General features: G+C 35.6%; 1 protein-coding gene across 1 annotated transcript in view; it reads right to left on the bottom strand.

The window, feature by feature from the left end:
* IL1RAPL1 (interleukin 1 receptor accessory protein like 1) overlaps positions 1–18,483 on the bottom strand; it is a 743,868-nt gene that overhangs the window by 12,876 nt on the left and 712,509 nt on the right. Inside the window, exon 9 of the mRNA XM_054715117.1 lies at positions 2,303–2,446. Within this exon, the coding sequence (XP_054571092.1) occupies positions 2,303–2,446 (144 nt within the window). The remainder of the gene's footprint in view (positions 1–2,302; positions 2,447–18,483) is intronic.

Raw genomic sequence — 18,483 nt, 5'->3', positions numbered from 1 at the left:
GAGAAATTCTCTGCCACTGACAGAGCAGATAATCATTCAACCACAACAGCATGTGTTGAAGGATCCAAGGAGATGTGACTAAGGTTCATAGGCATCCAAAACCATTAGAATCTCCTACCATTTAGATTAGAACATGACAAATAAAAACCATACCATACTAGAGGGGAAAAGGAGACATGTAATATTTTCAACAATAAAGAATTTAAATTAAAAAATACTAGAAATTGATAGCTTGGGTAACATCATTCATGTCGTTAGAACACAAAATAAATACATTAAACATAGGGTTAATAGATAAAGTGAGACTTGCTTAGGTAAACTGCTTTTCCAAGTATCTTCTATCGTGCTAATCGTGCAAATAATAGTGGATCTTTAGATTATACTGAACATACCAAATTTTTAAAGGGTTAAAAATAACAGGGATTCAGTGTTCAGTAAAATAAAAGCTTTGGAAATTCACCTATTTTCAAATCCCATCTTGGCCATGAACCATAATACTTGTGATATTTTCTTCAGTAAGTTATTTAACCTCTGGGAGCCTCAGTTGCTATATCTATAAAATGGAGATGATAACTGGCCTCAGAATTTTTTGAGGTTTAGCAAGAATGATTTTAAGAATGCCTAGCACATTGGTTGGTACCCATTCAACAACAGCTCTGACATTGACACTTTTCTCATATCTCTTTAAAGCAGTAGCAAAAATATGAATAATTTGTATATACAGGCAAGAAAATTAGGAACAAAGAAGAAGTAGGCAAATTAGCACTTAAAAGAAAAGAAATACAATTTTGCTGCAGCACAGATTTCACCCTAATGGAAAGGGGAGGATAAATAGAGGGAGGAGTGTTAAAGCCCAGCCGGCGTGGCTCAGTGGTTGAGCATCAACCTATGAACCAGGAGGTCGCAGTTAGATTCCTGGTCAGGGCACATGCCCGGGTTGCAGGCTCAATCCCAGTGTGGGGCGTGCAAGAGGCAGCCGATCAATGATTCTCTCTCATCATTGATGTTCCTATCTCCCCTCTGAAATCAATGATAATATATTTAAAACAAAATAAATAGAGAGGAGTGTTAGGGATGCTAAATGAGGTGCTCCCCCTCACAAGTCTGGCAACCTATACTTCTCCCTGGGGATTTCTTCCAGAGGACCTGGAAATGTGGTATCATGCATTTTTTCTTTGTACTATTTAGTGTAAAACTGACAGTTAATGAAAAAAGCTTATAAATATGATCGAGAAACCATCATCTGAACTATTTATTGTCAATTTGCATATGCTTCCTGTATAGCAACTTTATCTTATATACGAACCGTTTTCAAAGGACCAAAAAGGGAAAAAAACAAACCTTAAGTCCTCTAATAGGTGGTTTAAGGAGCTCAATTTTTAGCAATCTAAATTCCTCTTAGATTATATGCATATTTATGACTGACCAGAGGCAAAAACAATTACAATTTCTATGAAAATAATATTTACTTGTCCAATTTGAGTAAAACTAATAAATGTATAATTATGAAAACAATATGCTTGTGTACTTTCCTATCTGTTGGTCCACACTTAGAATAAAAATTAGCTTGCCTAATTATAGCTAAATAAACAGGCTTGAAAAGATTGCTGGGTGAATTCTAAAATGTTCAGTACAGTTTATTATAACTGATCAGTTTAAACAAGGAACAAATTGAGATTCACTTCAAACTACCAGGCTAGGGAACACAATTAAAAGAGACACTCCTTATCTATATAGAAAAGTAAAGCTGGCCTTTCAGTACTGATTACAATGTGAGAGAAAATGAATACTCTGATAGCATTGTAATCAGCACTTGTGAATTACAAGTGCTGTTTGGAATACAATTCAAAAGAGGGTAGGTGTTGCTTTACAATTTTCATATATTTTATTGATTTTTTACAGAGATGAAGGAGAGGGATAGAGAGTTAGAAACATCGATCAGCTGCCTCCTGCACACCCCCTACTGGAGATGTGCCCGCAACCAAGGTTGACCAGAATGTCAACGGAACATGCCGTTGACCAGAATCGAACCTGGGATCCTTGAGTCCGCAGGCCGATGCTCTATCCACTGAGCCAAACCGGTTAGGGCTGCTTTACAATTTTCAGAGGAAAATACCTGTTGGCTCCAAAGAATCACACATATAGTTCTATGTAAAAAATGAAGTTACAAACTGAACACTGAAAGATTCTAAAGCTCTTATCAATAGTTCATGAAATTAACTTTTCTTCCCCCTCAATAAAACAAAGACAGAAAACGAATAAGAAAATTCAGAAAAACATTAAACGAGGGAACTCATCTTACCTCCATCCAGCTCTTCAGCCCCGAAGTGATTCCTGTAGAAGAGCATGATTTCTATTTTGTAGCACTTGTAGATGGTCACCAAACAAACAAGCAGCAAAAGGATAGCACCAAGCCCTCCAGCAAGTTCAACTGTGTACATCAGCTCTAGGAAAAACACCACAAGAGAGATTTATACCATATTCACACCCAAAATCACACATTCAACTTGATTTCACAGTTTTGTGGATGAGACCAGATGTGGGCAATGCATTAATACAAATCCCTTTCCTTTTTGCATGAAAATTTGGCCTTTTAATAACTTTCTAGCTTGGTTTCCTTGGTAACCAGATGAGGTGGTATATGGTAACTATTGCTAAGCAACATTGCTGTGGTAAAAATGAACCTATGTTCCTAGATTGCATTTGGACTGACAGAATTATAAATACCTGTTAGGAAAAAAATAATTTTAGGCTTGCCTGAGTGAAATAACTCTTACATACAAACAAAACCCTTGTAAGAATTCTGCAAGCTATGCTTATAGAGTTGGTTTCTGTCAATATGAAGCTTAAGCCACAATGTCTTCTGAACTCACCCAGTGTGAATCTTTAAAAAAAAAAAAAAAAAATATATATATATATATATATATATATATATATATATATATTGATTTCAGAGAGAGAGAGAGAGAGAGAGAGAGAGAGAGAGAGAGAGAGTCAATGATGAGAGAGAATCATTGATTGGCTGCCTCCACTGAGAATTGAGCCTGCAACCAGGGCATATGACCTGACCTGGAATGGAACCCTGACTTTCTGGTTCATAGGTCGACACTCAACCACTGAGCCACGCCGGCTGGCCCTAATGTGAATCTTTATCCTTCTCACCTAAGCTGTCACTTGGGGGCTGGGACTAAGGGGCGATGAGTGAAAAAACAGTTTCTGAGGGGCAGTGTGGACTATTACAGAGTGTTGGGTAGACCACCTAATCAATACTGTCTGCTGGCTCTTGCCAGGAGCAATTACTCCTGTCCTACATCTTTCTGAATAAAGTAGTGCCAGTGTGACCTACCATAGTCTTGGAGGCTGCCTGCTTACTAGGGTTAAAGAAATAGTCTACCTAGTAGATGTTACATGACTGTGTTGGGAGTGTTTTCCTTTCACTAAGCTACTTAAAATGTTTTTCTTTGTTTCCCCTTTCACTAGACATGTTACTACATTCTATTAAAACAAAAAAATATTTTCTTGCTATTCACTGTACACAAGTTCTCTTATTCCTATTAAATGTCTACATGACATAAAAAATTATCAGACAATTTTTTCAGGATAAAATATTCACTTCTTTTTTCTCCTTTATTTTATTATTTTTTAAAATTTATTTTTATTGATTTCAGAGAAGAAGGGAGAGGGAGAGAGAGATAGAAACATCAATGAGAGAGAATCATTGATCAGCTGCCTCCTGCACGCTCCCTACTGGGGTTGAAGCCCACAACCCAGGCATGTGCCCTTGACTGGAATCAAACCTGGGGCCCTTTACTTTGCAGGCCAATGCTCTATCCACTGAGCCAAACCAGCTAGAGCTTTTTTCTTCTTTAGAATTCATGGACATTGTAACAAATTCAAGTCTACTTGCATTTACACATTAAGCCAGACTTCACAGACTTTGAAACTCATTTTATATTACTGCCTTTGCATTCATGTTGTTCTTGATCATTGGAGTCCATATGTTGTCCATACTGATGGGTAGCCATTGTTCGCTGCAGTTGACAACTACCTTGAAAAGTACTATTTTCCTTAATTATGACTAAAGATAAATATTCCTGAAATTATGGCTCTATAATAATGGTATTTTTGATTTTGTAATTTAGGTGCCACTAGTGGGTTATCTAATTTTGTAATAGGCTTAGATTGGGAACTTCAATGTATGGTTTTGTAGTGATGACTACTCTGGGATTACAAGACCATTCCTGAGATTTTGTAATGGGGTGAAATAATCATGGATGTAGTGTAGTATCAGTGATAAATAATCTGAAAAGCTTGGCCATCATTTTCTCACAAGGACTTTGTGTGTGTGTGTGTGTGTGTGTGTGTGTGTGCATGTGTGTGCGTGTGTGTGTTTGTATTGTAGAAAAAACTCAGCCATACTTCTCATTTTCTAGTCCTTCATTTCTAATTCAACAGTTTAATAAACAAACACATATAACTACTGTTTAATCAAGTGTGTTTTCCTGCTCTTATTAAAATTAAAAAGGACTAGAAGAAAATATTAGAAAAATTGGTTGGACTTTATGAATTTAAGAAAGAAAAATAAAGTGAGCTATTAAATCTTTTAGGGTAAGTAAATTAATATGAAGTGTGAAATATTGAAATGTACCTCCAGGAAATTTAATATTTTGGATTTATAAATATCAGACAGTGTTATCTGTTGACTCTTGTGAGAGACAATACAAAATGGTACCACAAAAATACCAGAAATGAAATATAAAATGCTATTCAGCATAATGTTTTCCCAATGGTATGTGAAAAGAAAGGATAAGTGAGTAGATAATACTGTGAGTCTTGTTCTCTCAAGACCTGTTCTATGTGTGTTAAACTTCACCACACAAAGAAGCCCGCATAATGCTCTAACATGCCCATAGGCTAATTTGTGCATCAGAAAAACCTGCTTTAAATTACACTGATTATGATGGGAGATTATGGCTCCTTTTAAGATTCATTCTCTTTTCTAAGTTAACACATTAAACAGTTGAAATTTATCACTCTAAAATTTCTTTTGGGAGAAAAGAAATGGAAAACTAATGGAGAATGCTTAACTTCCACTCCCAAACATTGCTAGTGGAAGTGCTCAATGGCACTGCTATATTAGAAAATCTGAAGTAGTTTCTAATGAAGTTAAATATGAATGCACCCTATCAGCAGCAATTACAATCCTAAGTATTTACCCAAAGGAAATATAAGCAGATGTCCACAAGAAGATTTGTATAAGAACGTTCACAGTAGTCTTGTTCAAAGTAGCCACAACTGGAAACAACCCAAATGCTCTTTAACAGGAGATAATGAACAACCTGTTGTGTGTCCATATGCTAGAATATACACAGCAGCACAGGGAATAAACTACAGATACATGCAACATGCGTGAATCTCACAAATTATGTTAGGTGAAGGAAGCCAGACATAAAATAATACTTTTTTTGTACAGTTCTATTTAAATGAAGCCTAAGAACAGGGCAAAATTAAGCATAGTTATAGAAATCACAAAATGATTGTTTTGTGGATGGGTTATGATAATATTTATTGGAAAGGGGCAAGATAAAACTTTCTGGGGTGCAATAAATATTTTCTATTTTGTCGGGTGTGGATACACAAGTATATACATTTGTCAAAACTTATTGAGCTGAACACTTAAGATTTATGCACTTTATTATGTTAAACGTACTTCAATTATTTGAAAAAAAATATTAAAGAGCCATTGTACTAGTAAGGTCTAACACACATTCTATGTGGGGAGAAGCTGTAAAGAGAAATGGAAGTCAGGACAGCTTTTATGCTGTAGATAACTTCCCAGGCAGGGAATGGTTCTTCTGTGTTGCCCCCAAGCACACCCTTTGATTCCGGAGCCATGGCACTGGGCTTGGGCATCCAACATGTCCTCTGCACCCTTATCTAGTCTAATACCTTTAGAAACATGAAAAAAACATGCCTAGAACATAATGCTATTAATTCAATAAGCAGAGTTCTCATTTTCTTCAAATGGAATTTATAATATTGGTCTTTATATAGTGTTTTTTTCATCTTGTAAAAATTGAGCATGTATAAATTAGAGAAAATTATATAAAAATAAGGTTTTTAAAAATTTTTAGAGAAGTAATTGCCTAAATATGAATGATTCCCATTTCTAGATGTCATGAGTCACTCAGAAAGTTTTATACACTATTTACTAGGCCAATCAATAGTATTGTCTGAAATGTAATGAGAAAAAGAGAGCAGGGTCGATGTAGCTAAGCAATTACAAAGTGGTCTTGTGTCACATGAATACTTCCTTTAAGGTACAAACATGTGAAAAGTTATATATACCTAGAGTATAGGCAATAAACAAGAATAAGTTTTCTGAGCCATATGATAATCATTTACTAATAATAATAGCAAAAACGTGTCCAAAGAAACAGCTTTTATGAGGAGCTAATTGATACTGAAATCCTGAGATTATCTCAGACTGTTCCCAGATACTTCTGTAAAATTACATGCAGAAGCATGGTGTTCTTATAACATCCTTGAAAGTCAGAAATGTTTTTTTTTTTCAAATAGTACACACACCAGTGCCTGCTTCTCAGTTACATTATTTTTATGCAAGAGTAATTTATATGCTTTCACATTATAAATATGTGCAGGTTAAAAAAAATTTCATTTGATTTAAGTTATTCACATTGGTTTATAAAGCATATATAAAAACTCCTAAAGAAAACGGTTATTAAATTTAATTGCTACATTTCTTTTGCTCCAAGCTGGACACATTCATTAATATGAGTGCTACCCATATTGCTTATACATTGAATGAGGACAAAATTACTAGGGGTTAAATTCTGTTACAGTTAAAAGAAAAGACTTGGGCCCACTTCTGTGTTTTATCTTTACATTAAAATGAACTACCCTATGACCCAGCAATTCCACTTCTGGGAATATATCTGAAGAAACTCAAAACACTAATTCCAAAGAATATCTTTGCATTATAATGTGAATGGTGTTGCCCCCCCCCCCCCCGGCAAATGTAATTTTATCCTTTGAATTGGGACCTGGTTTTTCGGCTCAAGTTCAAGATGCTTGTAGTGGCGGCATTTAAAAAATAAAAAAAGATTCCATTTCAGTACAATTCAACATCAGAGGATGGAAAGAGAAAGTGCAGACCTTTAAAAATCTGTTTCGTCTTTTTTATTTTGTTAAAATGATAGACTTTGTCCACTTTAAAGGACTGAGACTGAATATTGAAAATTGTAAAGCAAAAGTGCTAGGCAAACCTAAGGGAAACTGACATTTGGTTAAAGGCAACAAATGAAAAAGTGCCAAGAGTTACTTTTAAGGGCACCAGTAGTTATTTAGTTAAAGGCAGCTAACAATAGTCCTTGAAAAGCTCCAGTATGGGCTAAGGGAAAACACATTGATTATTGCTGCAGTAGTAGATTGCTTTTGGAATAAATTGCTTCAATTTGAAACTAAATTTGCTACAAGCATTTTGAGCAATGACTACAATTTTTTTTTCTTATCAAGACAGTTGGACCAAGCAACCCTTTAAAAGAAACAGCTAATTAAAATAAAGCGCACACCATCTCTTAGTATATTGGATTACATTGCAAATAATAAATGCATTTGGTTTACACTAATCTTGGTGCAATTACTTCGTATATTTTGGGATCCTATTTTTTTTATTGTATCTGGTGTTATTGTGTGCAAACAGTTTCTGCTAGGTATCTTTGAAGAGGTAAAGATGCTAACAAAGTTAAATGAAAATTTATATGTATTTTTGAACTCTTCACTTAAAGTTTTCATTTTGTATCTCTCTGTCTACTGATATATATAATCTTGTTTAAGGTATGACTAAATATTTTAGGTGGCTTATTCTTATATAGTTCATCCTAAAATTGCCTCATTCATTATATAAAGTCATTTAAAATGCTCTGTTCTGATTTATATGCAGCAAAATGCAAGTTTGTGGGGAAAATGCATGATAGACAATATAATGATCCCAGTGTATTCATTAGCTTCACCAAGTACATTTCCTCTTCTTTCATTGTGTTATAAAGAGCTTAACTTTATAAGGATTTATCCATCCACATAAATTCATATGCATATTTATTTCTCTGGAGCAGTATAACTTATTTGTTCCTGGCAGGAGAATTATTACATTCAGCCTACAAAGATGTTCAACTCAATTCTACAATACATCAATGCAATTTAGAAGTAGTTATAATTTTTTTTGGTAACACATTAAGAAGCTGAATTGCTATTCACATAACAGCAAGAAAATGTTTTGGGAAGGTACAAACTAGTACGTAAAGACAGCAATTTTGCTCTTGCAAAAGTGCTTTTTGGAACAAGGCAGAGTATACCTAATAATAATGATAATAATAATAATGGTCTCTGAATGTAGAAGCTTGATTGGTGAATTAAATTAAACATTTGGGCAAAAGATTACTTTCAAAGTAATATACTTTGCAATTTTAGAAAGAAGTTTTCAGCCAAAGTACCAAATTAACTTTTAAATTACTGCCAATCAAGAATGCACATATGGTCATTGGGTAGAATCCCTCATTAAGGCCTAGTTCAACTAAGCTCCCACAACCCCTTAGAACTGAATTGTTACATGTTAATAAACTATTAAAAATAAAAAAAATAAAAAATGAAATACTAAAGGGAAAAATGCATCATTCTCTTTATTTTAAAAATATACTTTTATTGATTTCAGAGAGGAAGGAAGAGGGAGGGAGAGATAGAAACATTAATGATGAGAGAGAACCATTGATAGGCTGCCTCCTGCATGCCCTATACTGGGGGTCAAGCCTGCAACCCTGACATGTTCCTTGACTAGGAATCAAACTGTGACCTCCTGGTTCATAGGTCGACATTTGACCACTGAACCACCCCGGCTGGGCTGCATCATTCACTTTACAGTTTGCTAGAGCTTACCCTTGGAATGTGTTTTTCCTCTTTCTAACCAGACAGGAAGGGTGATTTGTTTTGTTTTTCCTATAAAGTAGGAAATATTCATAAGTGATATATATTAAAAGACAGGTTGACAAGTTAAAATGAATAACGACAGTGATTGAATAAAATATGAATCCATGAGTTCATACTAATTATGAATTAAGAAAAAGAAAAGCTCTTCCTTAGAGCAGAATGTCAATTGGTAAATAAAAGGGAATGATAGAGTTAGAAATCACCATTTTTCTGCCTTCCTAATAATTGATTCAGGCAGGAATTATCAACAGAGGCTAAAATTATTGGGTGAAAGATTGATGAGACTGGATGTTCACAATGTCTTAAAGTACCTTCCCACTGACTATTTATTATATAAAGAAGATATAAACAAATGGAAGAATATACCGTGTTCATGGATTGGTAGAATCAACATCATTAAAATGTCCATACTGCCCAAAACAATCTATAGATTCAATGCAATCCTTATTAAAATACCAATGGCGTATTTCCCAGATCTACAACAAACACTACAAAATTTGTATAGAACCAAAAAGAAGCCCTAATAGCTGCAGCAATCTTGAGAAAGAACAAAGTTGGAGGAATCACAATACCAGATATAAAGTTATACTACAAAGCCACTGTACTCAAAACAGCCTGGTATTAGCACAAGAATAGTCATGTAGATCAATGGAACAGAACAGATAACCCAGAAATCGACCCGAGCCATTATTCTCAATTCATATTTGACAAAGGAGGCAAGAGCATATAATGGAGTATAAATAGTCTCTTCAATAAATGGTGCTGTGAAAATTGGATAGGTACATGCAAAAAAAAAAGAAAGAAAGAAGGAAAGAAAGAAAGAAGAAAGAAAGAAAGAAAGAAAGAAAGAAAGAAAGAAAGAAAGAAAGAAAGAAAGAAGGGAGGGAGGAGGAGGAAGGAAGGAAGGAAGGAAGGAAGGAAGAAAGAACCTGGACCACCATCTTACACAAAAATAAACTCAAAATGGATAAAATACTTAAATGAAAGATGTGAAACGATAAAAATCTTAAAAGAAGCCTTAGGCAGCAAAATCTCAGACATCTCACATAGTAATATGTTTACCGATACTTCTGGGGCAAAGAAAACTAAGGAGAAAATAAACAAATGGGACTACATCAAAATAAAAAGCTCCCACACAGCAAAAGAAACCATCAACAAAGTGAAAAGAGAGCCCACTGCATGGGAGAACATATTTGCCAATGATACATCCAATAAGGGGTTAATTAGCAAAACATATAAGGAACTCATGCAACTTAAAATGAAGACAAACAATCCAATTAATAAATGGATAAAGGACCTAAATAGGCACTTCTCCAAAGTGGACATACAGAAGGCCAAGAAACATGAAAAAATGCTCAAAATCACTAACCATCCAAGAGATGCAAATTAAAACAACAATGAGGTATCACCTCACACCTGTCAGAATGGCTATCATCAACAAATCAACAAAGGACAAGTGCTGGCGAGGATGTGGAGAAAAAGGAGCCTTTGTGCACTGCTGGTGGGAATGCAGACTAGTGCAGCCACTGTGGAGAACAGTATGGAGTTTCCTCAAAAAATTAAAAATGGAACTGCCATTTGACCCAGTGATCCCACATGCATATATGCACACAGACAATAGAGTGGTGAAGGCTTGGGAGGGGCTGGTGCAGGGTGGAGGAGGTCAATGGGAAAGAAACAACAAACAAAGGGGACATCTGTAATACTTTCAAACAATAAAAAAAATAATTAAGGGGAAATGAAACACCGTCTTAAGGGAGTGACAAAAATCAGCTTCACCAGTAATCGGGCAAATTGGCATCATGTACCTCCTCATTGAGAAGGCAAAAATATCATTTATGTAGTGTTCCAGCCAGGAAGAGGTAAATATCCAAAAAAAAAAAGAGGGGGAAATAGGTAAACTCAAACTGAGGGACATTCTACAAAAAAATAAAATATGACTTCTGCTCTTTAAAAATGTCAATGTCATGAAAGATGAAAGGTTGAGGAACTATCCCAGATTAAAAGGGAGTAAAAAGACATGACAACTAAATGCAATGTGTAATCCTGAATGGGCAACATGGTATAAAGGATATTATTGGGATAATCTTTGAAATGTAAAAATAGACTATATACTAGATAATAGCACTCTATTATTTTCAATTTTCCTGAATTTGATAAGTACACTCTGAGTTTGTAAGAAAATATCCTTGTTTTTAGGAAATTCACATTGATGAAATTAGTCATGATGTCTATAATTTACTCTCATGTGGTTCATCAATAATATTTATTGTGTGTTACTATACAGAGTGTTGTTCTATCTTTTTACTTACCTACTTAGACGAAGAGAGATAAGGCAAATGTGGCAAAATGTTAATAATTGGAGGTTCTAGTTGGAAAGGATAGGTGGAAATCTATTATACTATTTTTTTTGCAGTTTTTCTGTAATGTCTGCACGTTGTTTTTCAAAATAAAAAGTTAAAAAATAAAAGATAGGTCAAAAGGTAAGATCACATTATTGAAAGTGTTATTGTAATTAGAATGTATTTTGGGTTGATTACTTTTGAATTAAAATTTTATTATTTACAGCTATTCTAGAGTAATCTGTACAAAGCCTTCAGTTTAATCTTCTAAAAACATGTCCTAATCTTGTAATTTTTTCCACTTTTCTTTTTCTATTTTTTCTATAGCATTTATCACTATATACCATATTTAATTTTTATTAATAAGTTTATTATTGTTTATTGTCTATATCATCCTACTGCCATTTAAATTTCATCAGGGAGCCCAGCTGGTGTGGCTCAGTGGTTGAGCACTGACCTATGAATCAGGAGGTCATGGTTTGGTTCTTGATCAGGGCACATGCCTGGGTTGATTTCAGAGAGGAAGGAAGAGAGAGAGAGCAACAGAAACGTCAATGATGAAAAAGAATCATAGGTCGGCTGCCTCCTGCACACCCTCTACTGGGGATCGATCCCACAACTCGGGCATGTAACCTTATCAGGAATTGAATCCAGGACCCTTCAATTCGCAGGTCAATGCTCAACCACTGAGCCAAACCAGCTAGGGCAATAAACACATATTTAAAAAATAAATTTTATCAGGAAAATTTTTGGGTCTATTTTGTTCACATTTTTTATTGACCTAAGTGCCTTGAAAACTACCTGACACATAATAGGTGCTCAATGAATATTTGTTGACTAAATGAATGATTGGATGATTAAAAACAAATTCAATTTTTCTAATGAAAAGTTAGATTTTTATATAATCCCTTTCTACAATTTCAAAAATATCTCTTTACAGGCAACCAGGAGGTTCAAGCAATTAATGAGGTATAATTATTAATATGCAGTCCATTTATTTGGTAATATAACTTCATTCTATAGAAAAATAGTCAACTTCATAGTATTGACTTAGAAATAGTCTTTCATTCATAAATACAATGACATAGTGTTATAGAACTAGGAAAGTTTGTATTCTATTGGCATTTAGAAATAAATCATCTATTGTTTTATATCTTTGATAATGCTATTCATTTTTTCTTTTCATTCATTCATTCAATTTCTTTTGGTTTTATAAGTGCCAAGTATAGTGCTTTGAGTTCTAGTGATAAAATGACAAATTAAATATGCTTCTTGCCTTAAAGGAGACCATGTCTAGTTGTAGAGTCAATCATGCAAGCAATGTTTTAGAACAAAATAATAAAAGTTACTATTTATTGTGCACTTAAATGTCACTCTGCTAGGCCTTTTATATGGGTGTAAGAAATGTTTTACTGTAAGTATCATAATCATAGGTGAGCAACTTTTGTGTTGTTTCTGCGTGTTCCTGTTTCTGTTGGAGGATTTTAGAGATAGGGTCAGACATTGGTACAATGTAGCACAGTGGCTGCAAAGGTTTTTGGCAAGTACTTTGGTGTGAAGCACAGGAAAAGCAAATGTATGTTGTGATGGGTGATGGTAGGCAAATTCTTGTAGTGATTTCTTAGCTAGAAGATATTGTTTATGTTTTTTTCCTTTTTTTTTTGGTTAATCCTCATTCAAGGATATTTTTCCACTGATTTTTAGAGAGAGTGGAAGGGAGGGGGAGAGACAGAGAGAGAAACATCCATGTGAACTAGACACATCAATTGGTTGCCTCCCTCATGTTGCCTCCCTCATGTGCCTGCAACCGAGGTACATGCCCTTGACCAAAAATTGAACCTGGGACCCTTTAGTCTGAGGGCCAACACTCTATCCACTGAGCCAAAATGGCTAAGGCTGTTTTTGTTTTTTTTTCCTTTTCAAAGCAACCAGCATGTACCTTGTCAATAAGTATTTGTTTGAAGGATTCATGGTATCAGTTAAGCCAGGTTCCCAAAATCAGGTCAGAAAAATAGGACAATGATTATCTCTAGTGGAAAGTTGACATATTTTATAAATGTACAATTTGGTATTACTAACACAGAGCTCTATTGCTGAAACATTTCCCCTTTAGACTATAAAAGCAGTGGATGTACACAGAAATTATGTATTTACACACATACAAACATACAAGGTATTCACAGGAAGCCTCCTTCCTGTTTGATCTTATAAAACTGAGTTTGATGGGGGAGAAAGAAGACAAAGAAGGAAGAGAATGCTATAATGATGAGCAAAATGGGCCTCAGGTGACCAGCTTAGAAGACAGGGCTATTGTATATCAAGGTGTCAAACTTCACTGATGCCTAAAAGAAAATCTCTTTAAAGAAAAAGTATTTGCTTTCCCTCCACTAGGAATTTCCTTCTGGACATGTCATACAAATAGCCAGGCACAGATGGAATGTTACAAAACATCTCTTGAGAGAAAACTGTCAGAGTGAAGGTGGCATTGCCTTTTGTTAAGAGCTGCAGTGTTTATCCTGAAAGCAACCCTTTACCAGAGGATATAATGTCACAGAACAATCTGGTCTTCTATTGGGAACACTTTGGATTGGCCAGAGAATCCGGAACATCTGGACTGCTTAGATAACCAACAGAAGAAGCCATATTTTCTACAGAAACATTGAACACTTCTAAAAAAAAATGGAAGGTGTTTTGTAGTACATTCCATGGTTGAAAATAGATTTATAAAATATTTTACACACATAAAAACGGATTGCATTGCAATATACAAAATAAAATGCTTTGTTGAACTCTAGAATTTTATGTTATTATTATAATTTCCCTCCATTAGGGTTTAACACATTTCCTTAGTATTGAAAGCATTGGAATAAAATGTTTTTGGCAAAAGCTGTGTCTCTCATGAGACAACTTTTATTCAATATCTTAGTGATTCTACAGAGCTAGAGACTATTAAGACAAAAAACAATAATCAAACCATATGCTGGCTCATTTCCTTCAATGGATGTAATAGAAGAATCCATTTCTTATCCCTCTTGAATCTTTTTGATCACTCTCTGTTTTCAGAAAACAAAAATGCTGAGGAACATTGTGGTAAGTTTGCCACTTTCTCATTTTTGTAAAGATATACAAGACTTTATTAACACCTGTTGAAGTTTTTTTTTCTCCTATTAATACTCTGAAGAAATAGGCATATTTTGGGAGCTACCACTAGCAGAAACTACCATTTCCTGATTCCTCCCAATGGAACACTAAATGACTCCTTAAACAATGACAAAGTTAAGAATAAAGTGGGTGACATACATTTCAGCGGCCTGTGTAGCTGGGATACGTATATGAAGGGTATGTCCTTAATAATAAATTGTCGTTACCAAAATGGAAACAACAGAGCCCTGTTTCACAAAGAATAAGGCATTATCTTATTATCTCACTCTGTGTACTGATTTTTGATGGATGAAAATTAGCAGTGGCTTGAGAAAATAATGTAGAAGTAAAGGTATCCCCTTAAATGCAATATTTTCTAATATAGATAGACATAACACAGGAACAAGATTGTATATCCAAGCAAATAGCTTTTATTTTTATTTTTTTATAAATCTTTATTGTTCAGATTATTACAAGAGTTCGTCTTTCCCCCCCATACTTCCCCTCCACCTGATTCCCCACCCCACCCATGCCTTCACCCCCATCACTGTCTTTATCCATAGGTATAAGACCTTTGTCCAATCTTTTCTCACACCCTTCAGACCCCCTTCTTCCTGAGAATTGTCAGTCCATTCCCTTTCTATGTCCCTGATTCCATTATATTCACCAGTCCATTCTGTTCTTCAGACTTTTTATTCACTTGCTTTTTAGATTCACTCGTTGGTAGATATGTATTTTATGTCTTTTTGTTGTTCATAATTTTTATCTTTACCTTTTTCTTCTTCTTCCTCTTCTTAAAGAATACCCTTCAGCATTTCATGTAATCCTGGTTTGGTGGTGATGAACTCCTTTAGCTTTTTCTTATCTGTGAAGCTCTTTATCTGACCCTCAATTCTGAATGATAGCTTTGCTGGGTAGAGTAATCTTGGTTGTAGGTTCTTGCCATTCATCACTTTGAATATTTCTTGCCACTCCCTTCTGGCCTGCATAGTTTCTGTTGAGAAATCAGCTGACAGTCGTATGGGTACTCCCTTGTAGGTAACTAACTGTTTTTCTCTTGCTGCTTTTAAGATTCTCTCTTTGTCTTTTGCCCTTGGCATTTTGATTATGATGTGTCTTGGTGTGGTCCTCTTTGGATTCCTCTTGTTTGGGGTTCTGTGCGCTTTCTGAACCTGTAAGTATATTTCTTTCACCAGGTGGGGAAAGTTTTCTGTCATTATTTCTTCTAATAGGTTTTTAATATTCTGCTCTCTCTCTTCTTCTGGCACCCCAAAAATTCGGATGTTGGTACGCTTAAAGTTGTCCCAGAGGCTCCTTACATCATCTTCATATTTTTGGATCTTTTTTACTTTTTGGTTGGGTGTTTTTTGTTTCCTCATATTTCAGATCTTTGGTTTGATTCTTGGGGTACGATGATCTACAGTTGAGTTTCTGTATATTCTTTATTTCAGACAGTGTATGCGTAATTTCTGACTGGTCCTTTTCCATTTTTTGACATTCTCAATGAGGTCCTTGAAGTCCTCATCAAGTTTATCCACAGTTTTTAGAAGATTCTTGAGTAATCTTATAAATGTGGTTTTGAACTCTATATCATCCCATAGTTTACTTTCCTCCATTTCTTTCATTCGTGACATGTTTCTGTGCCTCCGCATTTTGGCTGCCTCCCTGTGTTGATGGAGCAGCTTTGTGTTGTAGGTGACCTATAGGGCCAGTAGCTCAGCCTCCCCAATCACCTGAGGTGGACGGTCTTGGTGCACCCCTTTATGAGCTGAGTGCAAAGTCATGGTGTAGTTAAGCCTTGATTGCTGTTGGTACACTGGGTGGAATTGTCCTCCAGGCCAATTGGCTGTGGGGACCTGCTGTGTTTATAACTGCTGCGCTGGAGACACGCTTCTGGTGCAGGACTTGTTTCAGTGGGGCTTTGGTGCTCTCTGAGTCCACCTCCTGAATGTGTCACTTATGGATGTGAGGAGTTGAAGTCTGTGTCTCACACTGACCTCTAGGTTCACTGGCTTCTGGATCTCCAATGGGGTGCAGGTCAGCTACTGTCTGAGGCCACTCTGCAGGAGCTATAGGAGAATTCCAGTCCTCTCCTCCCTGCTTGGGATTTGGAGATTTTGGAGCTGTCTGAACTGGTTGCTAGGTTAAGCAGCGATCCATTCATATGCAAAAGCCACTGCTTAGAGCTTGGGTGAGTTTGTAGGTTGTGCAGGGTGGGGTCTTAGGGCGTCACTAGGCTAAGGCATGGCAAACAGCAATGGCTGGGAGCCAGCCTTCCCGCATCTCCAAGCGCAGCCCCACGTCTTGTGCCCCAGTGCAGCCAACAATTATTCCTCCGCACAGTTCTGCAAGCAAGCCACCCTCACTTTCTGACCCGATGGCAAACAGTCCAGAGACAGAGAAGCATCGAGGATGCTTCTCCCTGTAGGAGTTTGGGTCCCGCTTGTTTCCCCTTCGGGATGAAGAAAGCAACGCCCTTCGGGATGAAGAAAGATCCGCCACCAGCCCGTATCGCGTGCGTGGCCCGGTACCTCAGTTTTTCAGCGTTTGTGTCCTGAATGCTCCTCTCTCTTTCCATCTAGTTGTGGGGCTTCCATTCAGCCAGCCCTCCCATGGCTCTGGGTGATAGAGGTTTTGTCTTTTAGTTGTAGTTTTTGAAATTGTTGTGCACAGCCGCCGTTTAGGTGTTTACCTACGCCGCCATCTTGGGTTCTCCCCAAGCAAATAGCTTTTAATATACTTTTAAAATGTGCAAATAACTTGATTTTATTGCAAACAGAATAATAATAGGTTTCCTGTAAGTATTTTAAAAAAAATTCAGTGGCTGAACAAAAATAGAATTATTTTTTCTCACCTTTTTTCCTGACTCTACAAAATATGCTTATTGTAAAGAATTTAAAAAATCATATAAGAATATGAAGAATAAATTAAAAATCACATGGAATCAAACTGCTCTGAGACATAACCACTATTATTACTTAAAATTTCATACAGCTCTTGAATATATTAACCTTAACTGAGGGAAGTGATGTATATCTTTAAATACTAATACTACAAAATAGCTTATATTTTGCCTTTTACTCGGGGCAGTTTGGAATAGAATTGCTCAAGGTGGTTTACAATCTGTGTTTCTGCTAAGAGTCATGGTAAACTCTTTAGCCAAATTAATTTTCATTCGCTTATCTATTTATCCAACTATCATTTATAGATGCCTGGGTCAGCAAGGTAAGTCCAGCAGGAATTATTTAATACCACTATGTTACTTTTCTCCATATAAATAATCATATTGAAAACAGTTTACAAGAATTCACTGAAAAAGTAGGTTAAAACATAATCCTGTTTTAGAGAAAATGTGGATGGATTTCAAATTTCATTTAGTTAAATTGTGTTTTACAGATGAGGAAACTAAACTGGTATGTGAGCACTCAACAGTTGAAAATACATTTTAATAATATCAATTTTTATGTGACTACTGAGTTGCCAGTGACAGCAGTCTACTTACGAAGACAGCCAATATGGCATGCAATTTTGGTATCTTTAATATATTCCTTTAAGCTATTTTCAATATTGAGATATTTATACAATATACACACACTTGTTTGGGGAAAATTAAAAGTGCACCCAAGCAGTTGTGATTCATTACCTTGAAACTGTGGGATAGCAACAATGAGTGTTCAAATCATACTCAATTTACATTACATATTAGAATTCCAAACTGATTTAAGTCAGGCAATTTATGTGTGCCATTTTTTTAAGCTTTGATAATGGCCTCTTCCATTTTAGTTTCCATGAATTTGACAAGCATTACCAGTCAGTACTTTTTTAAAAAAAATTTTATTGTATAAGGTATTACAAATAGTAGTACATAGGTCTCTTTTTTCCCCCACTGACCAGTCAGTATTTTTAACTTCATTCGCATATCTTAAAGAATTTTAATTTCTTTTCTTTAAATATATTTTATTGATTTTTTACAGGGAGGAAGGGAGAGGGATAGAGA

The sequence above is a fragment of the Eptesicus fuscus genome, chromosome 1 (genome assembly GCF_027574615.1).
Source record: "Eptesicus fuscus isolate TK198812 chromosome 1, DD_ASM_mEF_20220401, whole genome shotgun sequence".
Taxonomy (NCBI): domain Eukaryota; kingdom Metazoa; phylum Chordata; class Mammalia; order Chiroptera; family Vespertilionidae; genus Eptesicus; species Eptesicus fuscus.
The sequence above is the reverse complement of the archived record's forward strand: the minus strand, read 5'-3'. Positions and strand labels throughout refer to the sequence as shown.